This window comes from Rhododendron vialii, chromosome 8a, assembly GCF_030253575.1.
Source record: "Rhododendron vialii isolate Sample 1 chromosome 8a, ASM3025357v1".
NCBI classification, from domain to species: domain Eukaryota; kingdom Viridiplantae; phylum Streptophyta; class Magnoliopsida; order Ericales; family Ericaceae; genus Rhododendron; species Rhododendron vialii.
The window spans coordinates 7495364-7516540 of NC_080564.1; the positions used below are offsets into that span (position 1 = coordinate 7495364).

The 21177-nt window shown below is 36.3% G+C and overlaps 1 protein-coding gene across 1 annotated transcript; it reads left to right on the forward strand.

Moving 5' to 3' along the window:
- Positions 1–5568: 5568 nt before the first annotated feature.
- LOC131336051 (agamous-like MADS-box protein FUL-L) lies at positions 5569–20848 on the forward strand. The gene is made up of 8 exons (XM_058371671.1): positions 5569–6037; positions 11562–11640; positions 17262–17326; positions 17745–17844; positions 17985–18026; positions 18950–18991; positions 19134–19267; positions 20347–20848. Exons 1-8 carry the CDS (start codon positions 5853–5855, stop codon positions 20447–20449), a joined length of 750 nt encoding a protein of 249 aa, XP_058227654.1. The 5' UTR covers positions 5569–5852; the 3' UTR covers positions 20450–20848.
- The last annotated feature ends 329 nt before the right edge of the window (positions 20849–21177 follow it).

The following is a 21177-nucleotide window of genomic DNA, read 5'->3' on the forward strand; positions in this document are numbered from 1 at the left end:
GGGCTGAATTTTAAAAGAAGGCTACGAGATAGGGAGAATCAGCAACTGGGGGTTTTGATACAAAGATTGCAATCCTATATTCCTATGCAATGGATCCGTCCAAGCCTGATTCTTTGCTATGGAAGTGGACGGAGGACAAGAGGTTTTCGTTAAGGTCAGTGTACGAACAGTGGGAGTCGTTATCTCTGGATTGGAACTTATTCCTAGGTTCGGTTTGGAAGAATTTATGCCCCCCTAAGGTGGAAATTTTGGCTTGGATGGTTATTCAGGAAAGGGTGGCCACAAGGTCGGTTCTACTTAGCAAGAACATTGTACTGACCGATCAGTCTTGCCCGTTGTGCTCGCTACATCAGGAATCGCCTAATCATTTATTCCTCCACTGTAAGTTCTCTTGGTCCATATGGTCTCAAATTCTGGATTGGTGGCATTTCTTCTGGGTTTGTCTGTCCTCGATAGTCGGAATGGCGAGTTGGTGGTTTGATTCTAGTTTCCGTAACCTAGAAAAACACATTTGGGAAGCTTGTTTCTATGTGACAATCCTGTCAATTTGGATTATGCGGAATAAGCTTATATTTCATAGCATAGCGATCAGCTCAGAGGAGGTAGTGGATTTAATTAAGTATAGGGTGGCCATGTGGATGAAGGTTAAATATGAGATTAAGGTGTATTCGATTGAGGAGTTCAAAGGGTTCTTTTTTTTTTTTGCTCGGCAAAACGAAACATATATATAAACTCAAAATGGTACATCGAGGAGGCTCGAGTGACGAAAGCTAAACAAACTTACACAAACAATCAGCAAAAGCAGAAAAACAAAACAAAAAAAACCACGCCCCTTACAATGACTTCCAACAGAAAATTGGAGGAAAAAACAAACACCTCATACACCACTGCAAACAATCTGTACAGTTTCAACATTCTAATTCCATCCAAAAAAACCTTAAAATTCTCGACCGTGTACACCTTAATGTTGAACTTTGCCTTTATCCACATAGCAACTCTAGCTTTAATCTGCTCGCCCACAACCCCAGCTCCCAATGTGGCATTGTTAAAAACATAATCATTTCTCGTCAACCACAAAGACCACAACGTCGCAAAGAAAGTAACTTCCCACAAAATTTTCTCCAAATTTCTAAATCTACTTTCCATCCACCACCCGAAATGAGCTTCCAGAGATGCGGGACACACCCATCTCAAATGCCACCAGTCTAGAATTTGTGACCAAACATCCCACGAAAAGTGACAGTGCAAAAATAGGTGTTGCGGAGTTTCCAAGTGCAGCGAACAAAAAGGGCACAGAGTAGATTGACCCTCTGGAATCAAATTTCTACCCAAAAGCACAGAACGCGTAGCCACCTTGGATTGCAAAGCCATCCAAGCGAAGATTTCCACCTTAGGAGGGCTAAGGTTCTTCCACAGAGCACCCAACACCGGATTTCTTGAGTGCTCATTGCTTTCCCACTGATTGTACACCGATTTCACCGAGAACCGATTATTCGAGGTCCCTCTCCAATTCAAGAGATCATGACAAGACGAGTCCAGAAAAATTGGTTGTAACTTCTGCTTTAATTCCTCCACTTGAAAAGATTCCCAATCACGTAAATCTCTACTAAAAAACAGATTCCATCTATCCATTCCAATACCACTAGAAATTGCACTGACAACTGCTTCTTTTTGAGTAGAAATTAGATACAGACGGGGATACTCCTCCCTAAGAGTTGTGTCCCCCAACAATACATGGTTCCAGAAAGAAATCTCCAAACCGGAACGAATTTGGATTCGAAAACCCTCCTGGATGATACTTCCGATACACGAGGACACTTCCCCAATTGCACATATATCCCGCCAAAAATTTGAGGCCCTACCAGAGATTGGCATACTAGGAAACCAATAACTTGCTCCAAATTGTACTTCCCTCTGATCACCCTCACCCACAACGAATTAGACTCTTTATTGAACCTCCACCACTACTTGGCTAGAAGGGACAAATTTTGCACCATCAATTTCTTCACTCCTAGACCCCCATTCTCCTTTTTCTTGCAAATCACCTCCCATTTAACCAGGTGGAGTTTCCTCTTGTCTATCGTGTCCCCCCAAAAAAATTTCCTTTGAATTTTCTCCAACGATTTTGCTACTGCCACTGGCATTTTAAAGATAGACATAAAGTAAATAGGTTGATTGACAAGAGATGAATTGATCAAGGTGAGTTTACCCCCAATAGAGTTGTATCTTCCACGCCATACACTTAAACGACGTTCCATCTTTTCAACCACAGGATCCCACGTCTTGGGCCTTTTAGGACTAGCACCCAAAGGCAAGCCCAAGTATTTGATTGGAAGTTGATCGACTTTACAACCCATCACTTGAGCTAGGGAAAGCACATCCTGTTGAGGAACTTTAACGCCACATAAGGAACTTTTGGAGAAGTTAATCTTTAGACCTGACATGAGCTGAAAGCATCTAAGGATTCTTTTAATATTAGACAGCTCCTCCAAGTCATTGTTGCAAAAAAGAATTGTATCATCCGCAAATTGATGATGCGTCACCGTAACCCCATTAACCCCTATTCTTGTTCCTTTAATAATGTTCCGTTCTTTCGCTCTCTCCAATAGAATGTTAAGCCCCTTTACCACAATATTAAATAGGAAGGGGGATAACGGATCCCCTTGTCTAATACCTCTCTTGATCTTAAATTCCTTTGAAGCAGAGCCATTTACCAATACAGACATAGATACCGTTGAGACACATTCTTTAATCCACCCACACCATTTCACTCCAAAGCCCATTTTAGCTGAAAGATCTAGCAGAAAACCCCAATTGACACAATCGTATGCCCGTTCAAAGTCAATTTTCAAAATTAGCCCTCCTTGCGCACAGTTTTTCCAACTGTGAATAACCTCATTTGCAATAAGAACTCCATCCAAAATTTGTTTTCCTCCTATAAAAGCAGCTTGAGATTCTCTGATTATTAAAGGTAAGTAGGCTTTGATTCTATTAGCTAACACTTTGGATAACACCTTATACACCCATCCCACCATACTAATGGGCCTATATTCTTTAAAAGATAAAGGACAATCCACCTTAGGAATCAGAGCAACAAAAGTTGAGTTTATACCTTTTGTGAGTCTGCCATTAGAATGAAAATCAGAGAAGAACTGCATAATCAAATCCTTCATAAATCCCCAACCTTGCTTCACAAAGGAGAAATTAAATCCATCCGGACCCGAAGCCTTAAGGTTGCTACATTCCTTTTGAGCAGCAAGAACCTCCTCCTCTTCAAACATCCTTTCAAGTCGGACTGAAATTTCAGCTGAAAGTCTCCTAAGAAAAACTCCCCCTAGCACTGGACGGACAGCTCTAACCTCTTTAAAATTAGTGCTAAAATGCTCGACAGCTGCTTCCTTTATCTCCTTCGGCTCTAACCTCTTTAAAACGAATACCATCAAAAGGTTCTTAGATGGTATTCGTTTGTTAAAATTGTAATCCTTGAGGAGCCCTCTTCCAATCTCCTGCTGGATGAGTGTTACTTTGTTTTTCTTTTTGCTTTGTTGAGTTAGTTTGCTTCCCAGCACTTCCTCTCGATGTAACCTTTCGAGTTTAATAAATTCTCTTTTGCCGAGCAAAAAAAATATATATTTGACCTAATACTTATCCATCTTTTTTTTTTTTTTTGTGGTCGACGACAAAAAGGAATATTAATCATAGAACAAGATAACGATGATTAAAAGGATGCAAAGAAGTATGACTTTTTTTTAATCTTAAACGCAACTAATAATTATTTGTAGATACTTTTAGCTAGATTAATTGATAGGTTTGTTTGGAGTAAAAAATAATGACTTTATTTAATCTTAAACGCAACTATAATAATGTACAGGTATAAATCCATATGTATGATTGCCCTGTGTTGTATGATACTGCGGTAAATGGATTGATGTCCTTTGACGAAAAAGTTGACTTGTTCATTTTCTCTGTCTGGTTGAAGTAGTCGTTATGGAAAAAAAGAAAAAGAAATTAAACAAGCATCCTATAATTTGGAGCTCCTACTTAAGTTTCCATTCTTCCGTAGGTAGCTCACAAAGGGCGCCATTAACTGTTTCAGTCGTCACAGAGGTCGCCATTCCTTAATCCCTAATCGGTTGTTAGGCATTTGTACTTCTTCTATTTCATTTCCATAGGGATTCACTCAACATAGAAAATCAACTAGAGCAGAGCTAGTATCCGGCCTAAAGCTCTTTAACTAGAGGAGGGGTCTAGCATATATACTGAAATAACTACCTTCGATTAGGATTGGGACTCCCTTCTAAAGTTTCAAGTTCAAAATCTATAATGGTTTGAATCATCAAGTTCTCATCCTTAAATTGCATAGTTTTCCTATTATGCCCTTATTAATTAATTCTCTCTCTCTCCCTCTAAAATTCATAACTTTCTCATTTACTCCCTCCGTCCCTAAATAAGTGTAAGGCGCGAAAAATTAGACTTCAAAAAGATGCATTTGCTTCGTTAAAAAATTAATTTTTTTTCACAAAATCAATAGATAATAGCAATGAGTTCTATTATATTGTTAAAAATAAATAAATTTTTTAATAAAAAATATTCGTATTTTGTAAAGTCTAGTTTTGCCCGCTAAACACTTATTTAGGGACAGAGCGAGTAATAAATTGCAATTATCACTTTCTCTATTTATGTGTGTGTTAAGTGGGTTGACAACAAAAGTATGGGAGGTCAATGGCATTTCAGAAACCTCAGGGGAGGTTAGTGAAAATTTACTCTTCCAAAAAATTTCCATCTCTTATCTTGAAAACAATTTTTCTACATATATATGATTGCATATAATCAGCAAATTTAAACAGAAGGAAACGAACAAACACGAAGCACCTCACAAGAACAAAAAACTAAGGAGCGGTCTCGCTAAATTAAATGAACTAAAAAGTTCATGCTTTTTATGGATTTCTAAGCAATTCATTATCCTCAAATGTATAAACTAAAATATTATTTAGGATAAACAACTTGATTATTGGTTTTTTTTTTTCAACGGAAATTCAACTTGACCATTGTCATTATATAGCGAAAAACGCACCATAGAGATACTCACACTACATGGACATATATACCCCCAACAGTCCACACAAGATAGATGGGGTTATAAAAATCAAGACTCTGTTCGATTTGAATTTTGAAAAAAAAATTTAAGTTATTAAAAGTGGAGAGAAAAAATTTATTGGGACCATGCGCACGAATTTTGAATCTCTCAAACGGAGAAGCCCCAAATCACCTTAAAAATAAAAAAATCATATCACTTTCATCACCGTACAAAACTCTCCCAAGAATTCTGTGGCTCAGAACGCGACAGTAGCCAATAGCAGTACCCTCCTCCAATCACAACTAGACAACACATCACCCTGAAACCACCCTTGCTTTTCCACTCCCCACTTCTGGTTTTCCCTCATGACCAATGGTTTATTGAGTGTACACTTTTTTAATTTCCGAAAGCTTTTTTAATTAAATAATTAATTGATTGATTGATTTTCTTTTTCCCCATATATATATATACATACAACCCACACTCACCTCGGCCTTCTCCCTCTCCTCACCCTCACTAATATGGAAAACAACATAGAATAGAGGAAGAAAGAACAACCCTCTCTCTCTCTCTCTCTCTCTCTCTCTAGATATATATATATATATATCACATTCCTCCCCCTACTTTACAATACACTACCACTTTTGAACCTAGCTTCTCTGTTTTTGTAAGATTATTTTGGTGGAAAAAAGGATTATCAAGAAGTGGTACAATTTTTTTTTTTTTTTTTTGTTGAAGAGAGAGAAAGATAGGGTTTTTGATTGTCTGGTGAAAAATGGGGAGAGGGAGGGTGCAGATGAAGAGGATAGAGAACAAGGTGAGCAGACAAGTGACGTTTTCGAAACGGAGGACTGGGCTCCTGAAGAAAGCCCACGAGATTTCTGTGCTGTGCGATGCCGAGGTTGCTCTGATCGTCTTCTCCACTAAAGGAAAGCTCTTTCAGTACTCCACCCACTCCAGGTTTCTTTTCCATCTTCTTCTTCTTCTTCTTTCTTTTTTTGTTAATTTCATTGCGTACACCTCCTCTTTAAAAAACCCTAATTGAACCGATTTCGTTCCATTTTTTCTTCATTTTTGTTTATTTGTTATGCCGTTACCTAGGGCCTTGTGGGTTGTTTTTTTTTTTTTTTTTAAAAAAAAAAAACTTAATTACTGTTTGTGCTTTGGTGCATTTTTTCTTGGTGTCATTGTGATGTTAATCGCGTAGGGTTTTGCGGGTTTTCCTTTTCTGTCCCGGGAAAGATTGTGTCATTATTTTTGAGTCATTTCTTGATTTCATTTTCCAGTTCGTAGGTATAACTAATCTTTTTAATTTTTGTTCAAAACACTATTAATTAGTGATTTTTTAGGGGTTTGGGGCTCTTTGTCTGGATTTTATTTTCTTTATCATGATATGATTAGTGCTTTTAACAAAAAAAAAGATGTTAAAATTGGTGTTTTCATTCATTTTCTTATGTTAGAATTAGTCCTTTAATCTTGTGTATATGTACATAGTTTCTCCAGGTCTATGGACGCCCTCTTATCATAGGTAATGATAAGGGTTTTGATGCATTTCTTAATGTAATTATGGTGACTAAATTTAAATGGTTTTATAGTTTTTTTTTTTTTTCATTCGGATTATAGTTTTCATTAAAATTTTCCACTTTCTGAAAAAAAAAATTAGAAGTTATCTTCATTAGCCTACACTCCACTGAGTCCACTCCTATGAAAAAATCTTACATCTTTCAGTGACCTTTTGTGACTGTGACCCCTCTCTCTCTCTCTCTCTCTCTCTCTCTCTGCATCCATATCTGGATATGGTCGTCAGCAAGTAAAACATAGAGAATTGAAGCTTATACTGTAGATCTTAACTAAAATTAAGATATTCCAGCTGTTAACCGTGACACTACTCATTTCCATATTTCTCCGCATTTAATTTAGAAGATTGCACGATTAAAATGGAACCAAAAGGCAAATATTATAATTTCTCTGCTAAACAATTTTATTTCTCTGCTAACCAAAGGCAAATATTGTCAGAGTTTTTTTTACTCTGTTTGATGCCTTGTGCTTTGGATCATTTTAATCTTTGTAATCTGTTTTCAAAGATTAATAAATTTTCTTTGATGTTCAAAAAAAATAAATTCATAATAAAAATATTTCTTTGTATCTTTTATTTCATGTTTATAGTGATTAATGCTTTATTTGTGCTGTAAATACTATTCTTCTTAAACAGAGAATTAAAAAACATTAAATTATAAAATTAAATTTTTTTATTTTTTTTTGGCAACACCATACATATGGAATTCTATTTTTATTTTTTTCCGGTTTATATGTGGTGCTATTTTTTGTACTGCAATTAATAGTTTTTCAGTCAGCGGAAAAAATGTTGTTTACGGCAAGTTCACAGTACATATATATTGATCATAGTTTCATGTAAATAATATAATTTTTTGGTAAAACAAGTTGATCATTATCCGGTCAGGTTTTTTTAGTCCGGTCTTCTTGAAGCTTTTGCTGTTTTGGTTGGAATCTTGCCGTCCTTCGGCGGTCTCTCTTTTTTTTTTTGCTCGGCAAACGAAATTTTATTAATCTCGAAGGGGTACATCGAGGGAAAAAACGAGAGATAAAAAGAGACAGAACATACAAATTAATAAAATCTTAAGTGACTTATGTCGGTGTGCTCTTATTTTGTTTAATCTTTGTAATCGTTTATAAAAAAATATAAAATATTTTTTCTTAGCCAAAAAAAAAACAAGAAGTTGATCATTAGGTCCAGGGTAAAGGGTTCTAGAGCTTTGTGTCAGATCATGCCTAACCTAGTATGTGTTTTCACTTTTCCTTTGTCAACGTACAGATATATGTCACTTATGCATGATGGATAGAAAAAACAAAAAATTGTTCTTAGATGCTGTCAATACCTTTTTTGTTGATACTTTGTTTTGCATATGAGAAATGCAATAATATATGACCCTCTTATTCGATGGTGTACAGTACGCATCCTTTTGAATTGCCTCGATTATATAAGTTTTTACATGATAAATTGTAGCATAAATCTTGAATTCAAAACTTTGGTATAACAGTTGACATCATTTTGCATTACAATTCATAAAATTTGCATGTTATATATGAGCTTTTGTCTTGTACAATTTTAGGCAATTTCTATGAATTCTACATAAATTTTTTTAAATTTTTATGCAAAATATTATGAAATACGAAACGATTCAATGAAGTGCATGTTGTTAACATGCACAGAGATGGCCGGGTGTATATTGTAGAACTTCCCTTTGTTTTATCATGTTTACAGTTATGTGGTCAATTTGGCTTCCTGGTTCTACCGTATACGGATTTAACACGATAATATGCGTCTAATAATGCTTTCTCTCTAGGAAAATTATTGATGAATTTGGAAGTTTATTTAGTTCCACTTCACTAAGTTTCTTGATATTCTTTCTCAGCCCTTTCTCATGTTTTGGGTTATAGGTAGAGATTGTAGTATTTTGGCCGTCCAAAAAAAGAGATTGTAGTATTTTTGTACTTGTATTGATATGGATATGCATGCGTATGTGTTTTGTTGCATTTTAATCTTTTAAATTGAGTAAAGTGCCTTTTTGGACTCTTTTATGATGCATACTTTCCTTTTAAAACCGAATGCCCGGATAAGCTTACGAGCACTTTGATTAATTTTAGAACTCTTAAATTAACAATCGGGCAAACTCTCCAGTAGCCCCAGGGTTTGAAACATTTGAACTCCGTGGAATTTATGTTGTGTACTTAAACCAACAGCAAGGAAACTAGCTAGTAGCTACCACTATCTAACAAAACCAGATGTATCTCTTTCGATGTATCTGAACAAACCAACCCACTTTATGTTGGATGTTTGTTTTAATTTCTTTTTCTTTCAAGTAAGTTTCTTTGCTTATCTCATTTTTTTCTCGATGTATCCCTTTCGAGTTTATAAAAGTTTCGTTTGCCGAGCAAAAAAAATCTAACAAAACCAGAACCTATAAAGCTTGAAAAATTCTCTCAGGCAAAGCCCCATTGTAACAAAGGGCTGTATTCTGGAGGGAGAGAGCTTCACATTTCTCCTTGAGCTGAGAAAATCTCTGATCCTAGCATGCAATTCCTAAGGCCACACCTGATCATGCCCCCTTGCTAAAGCATGGAAAATATGACAATTCCTTTCTCTCCATAATCCATACACCACAACTGCCGAAGAACATTTTAAGACTAGTAGATCTGAGGCCCCTTTTTTTTTTTTTTTGCTCGGCAAAAGAAATTTTATTAATCTTTGAAGAAGATACAAAAATTAAAGGAGCAAGGTAAAGCAAAAGCAACCCGTGACCCAAAGAAACGACGTTGGCAAGAGACCAACGACAAAAAGGAATACCACAAAAGACAGCAACACCAATGAAAAAACCAAAAGCCCAGCCCCTACAATGCTAAACAGGAAACGAAACGCTAGGAGAACAGCACCAAGCACACCCACAACACATTGAACCAGTCAAGCACATCCTCGATCCAGTGTATTATTTGATGCCTTTTGTAACTGTAGTGCTTCCATCTTGCGCGTGGACTTGTTTCTGGCTACCTGTTTTGGCCTCTACCTTTTTCTCCAACATCGATCCAATGCTTTATTGGAGGTTTTTTCTTTCCCAATCTCATGTATCAATATCATGGTCTTCGGTTTTTCTTTTCCTTGATGTATCCCTCTCAAGTTTCTAATAAAACGTGTTTTTGCCAATCAAAAAAAAAAACATTTTTTGTCTCACACAAAAGTATACTGTATGAAACCAACAAAAAAAAAAAAAAAAAAAAACATGAACATTTTCCCTTGGAGAATTGAAATTTGAAACCCTTGATGGGTCTTTTCCAGGTAAAGCCATGATATCAAGGTACACCACTGGTCAAACTCAGCACCCTTTCCTTCTGCAATCGCACTTGCACCGTTGCCTCTTTTTGCTGTACTGTATGGGAATTTGGTTTTGATGCTTTTTGCTAATTAAGATTACTATTTTGCATTAATCTCCAGCATATGCATGTATACAAAAGTTAATTAATGTCGATTAACATAAAATTAATGGTAACAATATCATCGAACAGGTGGACATGTTATCATTTCAAGAAATAGGACATGTCGAAAGTAAACGTACATATTCGATGTAGGACGTGCTATATCTGAATTTGCTTTAAAAGAGAAGAAATTTGTTTTTTTTTTGGTAAATCATAAGAAATGTTGTGCCTATATATATATATATATATACACACACACACACCACGGATCAACTGAGGGATCCCTCACTTTGTTAAAATGCGGGACTTTCATTTTCCAATCAAATTTTGAAAATCCGAATTGTTCAATGTGTGCAGAACGTGATTTTAAGGGTCCCCGCGAGAAAGTAACAAAAAAATGATTTCAAGGGTCCCGGTCATTTGCATTGTTAATTTGACCTAACTTCTTTACAGAGCTTTCCGTAAACTCAGTTGCCCAAATGCTCGCATCCAATGTGTTTTTGGACGGTCCGGATTGAAAACCAACTTTGACCGGTAAAAACTAATTGTTACTGTTCAAAATTGAAAAGCAATCTCGACCATTGATTGTGCGAATGGCAGACGAGATTGTGCACAGCTATGAAGAACTTATTCACGGCTCCTCCGTGAATAAGTTTCTCTTGGGATAAGCATCTCATCATCACATTATATTGATTGTTATATAGACATTTTATCTCATAAGGTTACACCCCTTAGCGTTGTATTTCAATGAGAGAGAGAGAGAGAGAGATACTCACATTTGGGGTAAGGGATAACCAGGATCGAACTTATGCATTACACCACATCAAGGAGGCACTTTACCGCTGGTCTTGCTACATCCCCTGAAGGAGAAGAGGCTAACCTATCCTTAAAAGTAGATGGATCATCTGGAGTTAGACGCCCCTCCCCCAGCAAAAACCCTAGGTAATTGTGGTAGAGAGAAGTGGGAGAGTTTAGAGAGGGAGAGAAAAACTTAGATTTCAATCCTAAACTTCTCCATGATGCCTAAATGTGTTTGATCAATTCTATCATTTTCCATTCATGGCTATGGAAGCTGAAGATGTGGAGAGGGCCAAGGTTAATTGCTACTGCAGGATGATTATTTCTTAAGCATTTTTTTTTGGGTGTTTCTTATTTTTGCCGCTTTATTTTTGTTGTGGTTTGTTAGGTTTGGTGTTTCCTAGTTGGGTTTTGCTTTGGATCTTATGTTTTGGGTGTCTTTTTGGGAGTTGTATCTTTATTGGTTTCTTGCCAACCTTGGGCTGTTATTCTTTCCCCTTGAGTCCGTGTTGGCTTATGATTGCTGGAGCTATTGTTTTCTATTGTGGGTTTTCTCGTCTCTGCTTGAAGCTGTCTTGGATCGTTTTAATCTTTGTAATTTGTTTCCAAATATTAATAAATTTTTCGCCTTTCAAAAAAAAAATTCTATCATTTTCCTATTTGTTTTCATTCTAAAACTTGATTTCTTGTTACACAGTATGGAAAGCATCTTGGAAAAATATGAGAGCTACTCCTGTGCAGAGAGACAACTTGTTGCAACTAATTCTGCGGCTCAGGTATTTATTTTCTTCAATATTCTGTTCCCTTTGTGGAAACATTAATGTAGTGTAAAAATTGCAAATGATTTTGTGCTAGCTGCAGCCCTTTATAGCTTTCAGTCCTATATGTTTTGTTGCTGAAGCTTTCAGTCCTATAGAATCTTACTACTCCCTTGTCTGTCCCAAAATATTGGACCATTTTGGGATAGCATGTCATTTTTAATTACCTATATCTTTTAATATATGTTAATATAGTATGTAATATAGATCTTGTTTAGTAGATTTTCATTAGTTCTATAAAATAAAGTTTTTAAAACCACATAAAATATTATAAATCGAAAGATATAAGCAATCTAAAATGATACGCAACCCCAAAAAGGTCTCACATTTTGTTTTTATCGGACATCGTTAACACAAAACATTAACATTTTGGGATGGATAGTATGTTGTTTCACTTTAAGTAACGGTCAGAGTTTACAGATATTGTTTTAGTTTAGTACTCCCTCCGTCTCATTTTCATTGTCCATTATTCTGTTTGTATCTTTTATATCTTTTGTCTTATCTTTTAGTGTGGATCTTGAAAAATATGCAATATGGATCTTATTTGATAGATCTCGATTAGTTCTATAATACGGAGGGAGTATATGCGTACTGGGGGAGTGACTTGCTGCACAATCTCTTTTCTCCAACTATGCTCTAATTTTTTTTCAACTTTATTTATTTTATAAATTACCTTTTTTATTTGTAACAAAAAGCATATATGCAATTTAGTGGTCATATATTTCTTTTCTCCGGCTTGATGCCTTGTGTTCAGGGTCCTTTTAATCTTTGTAATTTTATTTTCAAAGATTAATAAAATCTTTTTTTACCGTTAAAAGAAAATAAAAAAAGGCATTTTAATTCTACCCAAAGCTTTACATACCTATCCAAAAGCTTAAGCTATTAGGTGGAGCCAGAGGTCCCAAAAAGTGATCACTCGTTCTATTATCAAGCAATGTTGGACCGTATTTCTTAATAGTCCCCCTCACATGTAGCTGCTTTCGAGGTTTGTCGCATGTAGTCTCTTTTGAATCTATCATCGTGCAGTCTTTTGTTGAGTCTATCAAGTGGGGTCTAGATTGCAAATTTTTTAAACCAAGTTTATTTTCTTCTGGAAATTTAGTAACTTCGCCAATGGATGAATTATAAACAAATGGATCATAAAAACACTGAAAATGTCACAATTAACACTCTTGTTTAGTTTTGTATTGTATGCACTCTCTTGAATCACGTTGAATTCAAATCAATGAGACAATGAGGTGTTGGTTCAGTCATCAGTGCTGGAAACAGGACCTCATTAGACAAGGCCCAGGTTCAAGTTTCCATAGTACCTTATTGGGGATAAACTTATCCTTACACTACACATACATAGTGAGACTTTAGTTTAGGTTCCGACATAAGTGCAGTGAGATTCCCTACAAATAGTGGTCTTGGTTGACAGCACAACACTCCCAGCCGGAGGTGACGGTTTACCATACCTGCACTTCTATTTTATAAACCAAAAAAATAATAATAATAATAACGTTGAATTAATGACATTTTGCTTAAGCATTCATAACATTAGTCTTGAATTCATAACTTTTAACGCTTATTACATTTGCACATAAATTCATGGCATTAACCTTTGAATTCGTATGCTATGATTTTTTTAGTAATTTTTTAGCAAATGTTATGAGTTAATTTTAAACAAATGTTATGGATTCCTATTCAAAGAAAATGAATTTTCATGCAAAATATTACTCCCTCCGTCCCTTATTTATAGTCCGGTATTTCATTTTGGGCTGTCCCTTAATAAGTGTCCATTTTGTAAAGTTAGTGGGTAAAAGTTGGTGAATTGTCTATTTTGTCCCCTAAAAGTAGATTCCAGTTTAAAAAGTAAGTGAGTAAAGAGTGTAATGATGATGGGTAAGTAGGGAAAGTGGAGGAAAAAGTTGATGTGAAAGGTGTAATGATGATGTCTTTTTAATAAGTTGGAATTACGAAGTAGGACACTTAAAAAGGGACGGAGGGAGTATAAATTTAGGCTACTTAGGGGTGCAAATCGTACACGTGTATACCATGAAATAAGGGTATGTAGTGTAGCATTTACATAATTAAACATTGTAACGACCCTGATTTTTGGTAAATAAAAATTTTGTTAAATATTTAAATTTTATTCTAATTACTTGGATTTCATTTAAAAATTCTTTTTAATTCCTAATAATCCGTCATAATTAGATTTGAGACTTATAAAATTATATCTTTCTACACCGGACAATCTAGTCATTTTCTAAAGACAAGTATGTTTATAGAAGCACTTGTATATTTTCTTAGTGAGTAAATAAAATCATTAAATTGTATTTCTTGGTTAGAAATCCTACTTAGCAAGTAGAATTAGCTTTCAACCGATTAGTTAGAGAAGCCTAACTACCGTTTCAACCTAGTTACAATCTCTTAACCCTAAATGGACCTTTTTGACCGTCTTTGAGCCTTGTGAACCCATCCAAACCCTGATTGAGCCTTTTGGACCAAAGGACATAATCATTGCACTTTCATGACTAGTCAATTCTTGACTTTATTCCTCATCATTATATCTTCCTAGTGTATCTTTTCTCTTTACCCATTGAACGATAGTTGTTCGGAAAATTTTTACCCTTTGGGTAATAGGTTTTGTTTCCAATCAATTAGTTAGGCAAACTTAAGTACCAATTGACTTAGTTATCTTTCTCTAGCATTTAAGAACCATTAGACAAAGATAGTAATCATGATACTACCAAAAATAGCACTTATAACCTACTTTAATCATGACTACTTGACCATAGACTTACTTTCTAGAAAACTATTAACCATTGGTCCATATGATTACCTTTGGAAGCTTAATCTTTAATCATGACCTACCTTAGCCTTATAAGCCTACTTGGACCTAACCATATCTAGTCACATCTATCATCATTACCTCTTTAACCATTGGATAATATTTGTTATGAAAATTTTTATCCCTTGGATAATGGAGACTAGACTTACCAAAGTGTATATATATTTGACAAGACAAGTCATACCAAAAGAAGCTATCATTTTGCTTCCAAAAAGAGTAAACTTAGCCTTGTCATGCATGCCAACCTAAGACTAACAGCCCTAAACCTAATAATTACCCTCCAATGCTTACTTTCCTAGATTTTCTCTGGATAGATAGATATATATATATATATATACACACACACACACACATTGTACTAAGGACACAGAGAGAGAGAGAGAGAGAGAGGGGGAGAGGGGCCGAGAGGGAGGGAGAGGAGAGAGAGAGGGAAAGAAAGGGTGAGGTGTGTGCATGTGTTTGGCCACTCCAACAAGCTACTTTATAGCCTTAAGTCTATTTATGGCCATGCCAACCCATTCCTAGACTATTTCAAGCACACTACCGAGCCTTTAATCATCCTAGAAATTGACTACAACCTAGCCTAGGATTGACTAAACATGGAAAGACTACACATTAGCCTAGCCATCATTTTGTTCTTCCTTGCAAGACTTACCACCTTAGGTTATAATTACCTAGGATTGCCTTTAAAGCCTTAGAAAATCTCCATGATTACTTAGCCTTACACCTAGGATAGACTGACAAGGCATGGGCATGATTAAAGGTGAGATTTGATAACACAATGGAGCAAATCCATGGGAGAGAGAGAGAGAGAGATATATATATGGCCGGCCAAAGGGAGGAGAGGGAGTCCAAATTTTTGCTATAAATAGCACCCCGTACTCACCATTTAACTCACACCTTCATCTTCCAATTTTTCTCTCTAAGAAAGCTTGTGTTTTTACTTGTTTTTGCTTAGTTTTTTCTTGTTCTTGAAGCTCTTCTTGTGTTCTTTAAGAAACTCACTCTAAAACACATTTTCGATCCATAAAGTCTAGTAGTCTTAGCCACGAAGTGGTTTCGAGAGAAAACATTTCTCTTTCGAAGCTACCGGAAGCCAACCGTAAGAAGTTACTTCGCCCAAACACCAACCAACTTTCCGTAGTCGTCAACTACTGCCAAGAAGAAAGATGGAGTCCCATATACGCTATCTCTAAGTATATGTAAAGTCCTTTGTCCACTAAACTCCAAGTATAACGTAGAACCATATGTTGAAAGTATAAGTAGATTCTTCGAAGATAAGGTTATCTATCACTTATAATGTTTTGAAATGCATGATAGTTAATAACTTATTTTCGTTAATGGAAGTATGAACATGTTGGAATAATCGACTTTTACTCTAATAAACATGTGTTGTTTTAAATTTTTCACAAAGAAAGAAAGAACGGTTTTCGAAAGATAAGACTTTATCGTTGATAGAAGTATTCGTATTTTGATTTTTAGATAGTTATGAGCAAGTGTTATGAATTATTTTCATTACTTGTCTTGTCGTAAAGCATAAGTGATTTTCACTTCAAAAGCGTTCGTACATGTGGCGTTATGCTTTAAGTTGTGATTTGAGCATGCTTAGGAATACAGAGTTGGATGATCTTGCTAGTTTAGTTTCAAGATTACAATGAATGATTTATGATTACATATGAAGTCCTACCATGGAGTCGCTGCATGAAAATGAGATACGGAAATCGAGAAAGTAGAAACATGACACCTATGGTGTGGTTAATGAAAATGCGTGTTTTAAAAAGGTGAAATATTTTGAAAATCGCAATGTGGCCAGATGTGGTAGCCCATTGTGTGGTGTGTGTTTTATGTGCCAATGGAAACTCGGGACGGCGGAACCATTGTGAGGATACTCGAGAGACCGGAACGGCGGAACCGAGGTTAGATGTGTGGCTTGGTTATTCGCGGAGATGAGCCAATGCAAAGTGTGCCAATGGGAACCTGGTGCTGCGGAATCATTATGAGGATACTCAGGAGACCGAAGCGGCGGAACCGAGATTGGGTGTGTTAAAAACAATTTTGTAAATGTTGATATGGTTATGAAATGTGGAAAATGGTGGCACGATTTACGATAAGTCGTGTAGGAGAAACTCGAAAAATAATGGACACCAACGTTAGTTTGGATATCGAATGTGGATGTATCATTGTTAGCTGTTTTGTCGAATATGTATGAACTATGTGGAAATCATTGAATTTATGATCGTTTGTTCGTAAGTTAAGGGTTAGTGGATATGAGTTGTTCTATTGAGCTTTTGTAGCTCAAGGTGTTACCTTTGGTAACCCTGACATATTATATTGGTGGCGACGCCGGTATAATGTGTAGATCTTATAGATGAACAGGGTGAACTCTACACCTTGGAAGCCTTTGGAGCCGAAGAGCTAGCCAGGATAGAGGAAAAAGCAGAGCAGTAGATAGGAACCCTAGTTCCCTCCCTTGTTGGAATAAAAGTACTTTTGTAAGATTTATGATGTAATATCGAGTCAGACTCCATTTATTTTTCAATGAAATTGTCCTTTTAACGTTCCCAAAATTCAAGACGTTACAAACATACTTGATTGTAGCGTTGAACCAATTAAGCTAAGCCCATTTTGTAAGAGCTATACAAGCCTACGTACATTCAATTTTTTTTTTTATCGGCAAAATTTTTTATTAAAATTCAACAAAAGGTACATCGAGGGTTTTTAATACGTACTTTCAATTGTTGTGCAGATAAACTGGACCCTGGAATACCCCAAGCTCACAGCAAGGATTGAAGTCCTACAAAGGAACATAAGGTACGTATATAGCCTAGGGCTTGTTTGGCTCACACTGCTTACCTTCTTAACGTTGGCAACTAAAATAAGCTTGTTTGGCAGTTGTACAAGTGCGCTTGCTATTGCTTTTTTTTTTTTTTCAGCAACAGAAGATTTTATTGAAAACTCGATACAGATACATCAAGGATAAATAGTGAAAGAACAAGCAGGCATAAGTAGTGCTTATCGATACAATTCCTTTATGATGATTCTTAAAATGCTTCCCAACCATTTTCTAACTTTAAAGAGAATGAGAGGGAATTTTGTTTCCGGTACATACCCAATTGCGCGTGTGTGAGAGTTTGTCCTATTATTTTGGCGAACGATTGAAAAGAAATGACAAAACGTTCAAGATGATATTAAATATTCCAGTGTTTTGACTATATTTTCAATTTTGTAGGCACTATGTGGGTGAAGATCTTGACCCATTGAGCCTGAGAGAGCTTCAAAGTTTGGAGCAACAGATTGACACTGCTCTCAAAAGAATAAGATCAAGGAAGGTAAAAAACCAAAAGCCTTTTAATTAATTTTCCCCCTCCAAATTCCTTAAATAAATACTTAAAATTTAACCAAAAATCCAGACATTGATTACCCAATCTGTGACTGATTTACTTGATTAAACCCTACTGTATAAACGCAGAGCCAACTTATGCATGAATCTATATCTGAGCTACAGAAAAAGGTAAATCTTTCATTCTTCTTGTTTTCTTGAAGTTTATTTTTTATTTATTTTTAATTATTATTATTTTTTTGAACTGTTGACAACATATATCGATCTATGCAAATTTTACGATTTTGTTGCATCACTATTTGGACTGAATTTCGAAACAATCTCAAACGAGTTTTAGATTTCGTTGGAACAATTGTGAATTTCAGATGAAGGAAATTAACACGATTATTTAACGAGAGTAGCTCACTCTAAATATTAGTCTCTGCAGATGTAATTCGACATTGTTTGCGATCTTTATCATGACAGGCTTGAAATCCACTTTCCTAAAAACATTCGTTTGAAGTGCTTTATGTCAAGAATTGTAGTAACACAAGATGCATATGTTCCGACCTCTACTTCTGTTAGGTTTGTGAAGCTAGATTCAATCTTGGTTTGTCACTTCACTGCCTTTTTGTCATGGTATTACGGTAATTGATGACATAAATTTAAATTCTAGGATATATAATGTGCTTATGCAGTCGGCATATAACTTGTACACTACTCCTCCTACGATACATAACAAAAACTGTTGTAAGGCATGAGTATACCCAATTACCAAATTGGAGAACCACGCGAGATATATATGTCTTAACTTTACAAGTACACGTATGAATTTAAGGCAATTCAATGGGATGCATATTGTACACATACAAATAGGGTTGTGAAGTGGTTGGTTTCTTTCTGACCTCCTTAGGGTACGGGCGAGCACATGATTGGTTTGAAGAGTTGGTGTCAGCCTCGTTAAGATGAACATTTTTTTACCAGTGCCTCATGCCCTTTTAACTTCTTGTACTCTTCACCGCGCGTTACCTAATACTTCTTTCTTTGATCCAAAAAATTGTGTATACATGTCTCTTATAAACTGATCACTCAACCCCAATGTTTAATTGTGACAGCAAAAGTCATTGCAAGAGCAAAACAACCTACTAGCAAAGAAGGTAAAAGTCCCTCTGATTGTCGTATATATATGCAGCCACTGCATTCTGTTTGGCATCTCTAAAGAAGACTGGAATCAATGGAATGACTAAGGCTTTGTTTGGCATCTCTAAACAAGTTGGGATTTTTTTTTTTTGGGAACAGGTCAAGGAAAATGAAAAGACACTAGGTGAGTGGGCACAATGTAACCTACAACAGAACCAAGGTGGACAAAGTTCATCCACCTTGGTCTTACCCCAGCTGCCTCGTCCTCCACCGTTCCATTCTCTAACCATTGGGTACTCTCTCTCTCTCTCTCTCTCTCTCTCTCTCTCTCTCTCTCTCTCTCTCTCTCTCCACATTTGTAGCATGCAAATTGAGACATTACATAGACTATGTCCATGTGTCTTAACTCTTGCAAGGATACTATTCCCATAGTACTATTTCACATTTTTTTAGCAATATTACATAATTGGTCCATTTCTGTTGGCATGATACCTCATTTTTTACGGTTAGATCAATCGAAAGTAATGAAAATCAAGAGCATTGATGTTGTTGTGGCAATTGGCCAAATACCTATCTTTTGCAAAATTTGTTACATAAAAGAAATGGTTTCTACCACTTTTGACAAGGGGAAATTGTGATTTGGTTCATTTGTGATTTGGTTCTGATGCTTATTTGGTGTCATTTTGTGAGATGAATGTGGGTCATGCTACTGGTTCATCATTTGCCCAATTTAATGATGCAAATCTTCTACTGCAACTTAAATGGGATTTCTACTACTGTTGGTCGATTTTGGATTTTGGGGAGCACCTGGATATCAGACCTGGTACAATCAAGGACACCCAAAACAGGAAACCCTCAAGGAAAACAAATGAACGGTCCAAAACTCTTTCCCGGAAGACCGGTACTCTTACCTGGAAGAGTTTCATTAATTCTGAACCGTTCATTTGCTTTCCTGGACCGTATAATTTCTACATGGATATTTGTTTTGCTCTTTGTATGTGGTGGTTGTCACCGTAATAATGGCCAAGGGTTGTAGTTCCCTGTATCTTTTATCCCTTATGTTTCTTCCTGACTAAACTATGGCTGGCTTCTTGCCAAATTGTTTGGTCCTTTGAGTCCCAGGCGACATATGATTGTCGCAGGGCTTAGGTGTCAACATAATTGGAATGCATGTTTTTTGTTGTGATGCCGTTACACCCGACATCTTTTTAATCTTTGTAATCTTACTTCATAGATTAATAAAATCCTTTTTTGTTGTTAAAAAAAATGCACATTTGCTTATTTTATCGATTTTTAGGAATGGCAAGAGTTGCCAATCCAGTGGAGGTGCTCTTATATGCGTAACTGAAACTGAGCATAACTATTTTTGCAGTGGACCTTTCCAAGCAAGAGGAGCCGACAACGGCAGTGCTCAACCTCATCCCCCTGCCAACACCATGATGCCGCCATGGATGCTCCGCCATGTGAATCAATAAAAGGAGGGAGGAGACCCCAATTTTCCAGCCGGTGAAGGACAATAAGTGAATATATGAATCACTGCAATATTGATGCTGCCCATATGTACATCCGTTGTAGTATCCTTTATCTATCTGACTGTATCGATACCTGGAAATATTTTCCATTCGATTTCTGCTGGCAGAAGGTGTACACAAAGCAGAGCGTGGCAGTATTGTGTATGCACGCAGACTTGAAACGAATCTAGTCATATATTTCAGGCGAAAAAGAGAACTAGATGCCAACAATTTTACCGAATAAAGTACAACATGCTCGCGTATGGGCCCAAAACACTGCAACTGTAAGCGGGGGACTATTTCACTGCGAGTGTGTTTTATTTCTTTGGTAAAATTGTTGGTGCCTCTAGTAAATTTTTATTACGAGATGCAAATTTCTGCTTCCACTTACTCTTTATGCAATCCACACAAGGGCTTGATTCCTCTCGACTTTGTCTGTAGGGTTTTCTACAAATGCACAAGAGGAGGGAGAGCATATGCCCACAGATATTGTATATTCTATGGTAGTGAGATAAGTTGTCCAAACGGAAAATGTTGCACTCGAATACCGAGGATGCAACTTTTTCTTTTTTCTTGCTTTGCAAGAAGGTGGAGGAAGGGATGACCGGCTATAACAAGCTCCCCTGGTGGTGATGACCAAATGACCATAGGGACTTCAATTCTGCAACGGGCCCTGTGAAGGACCAATTATT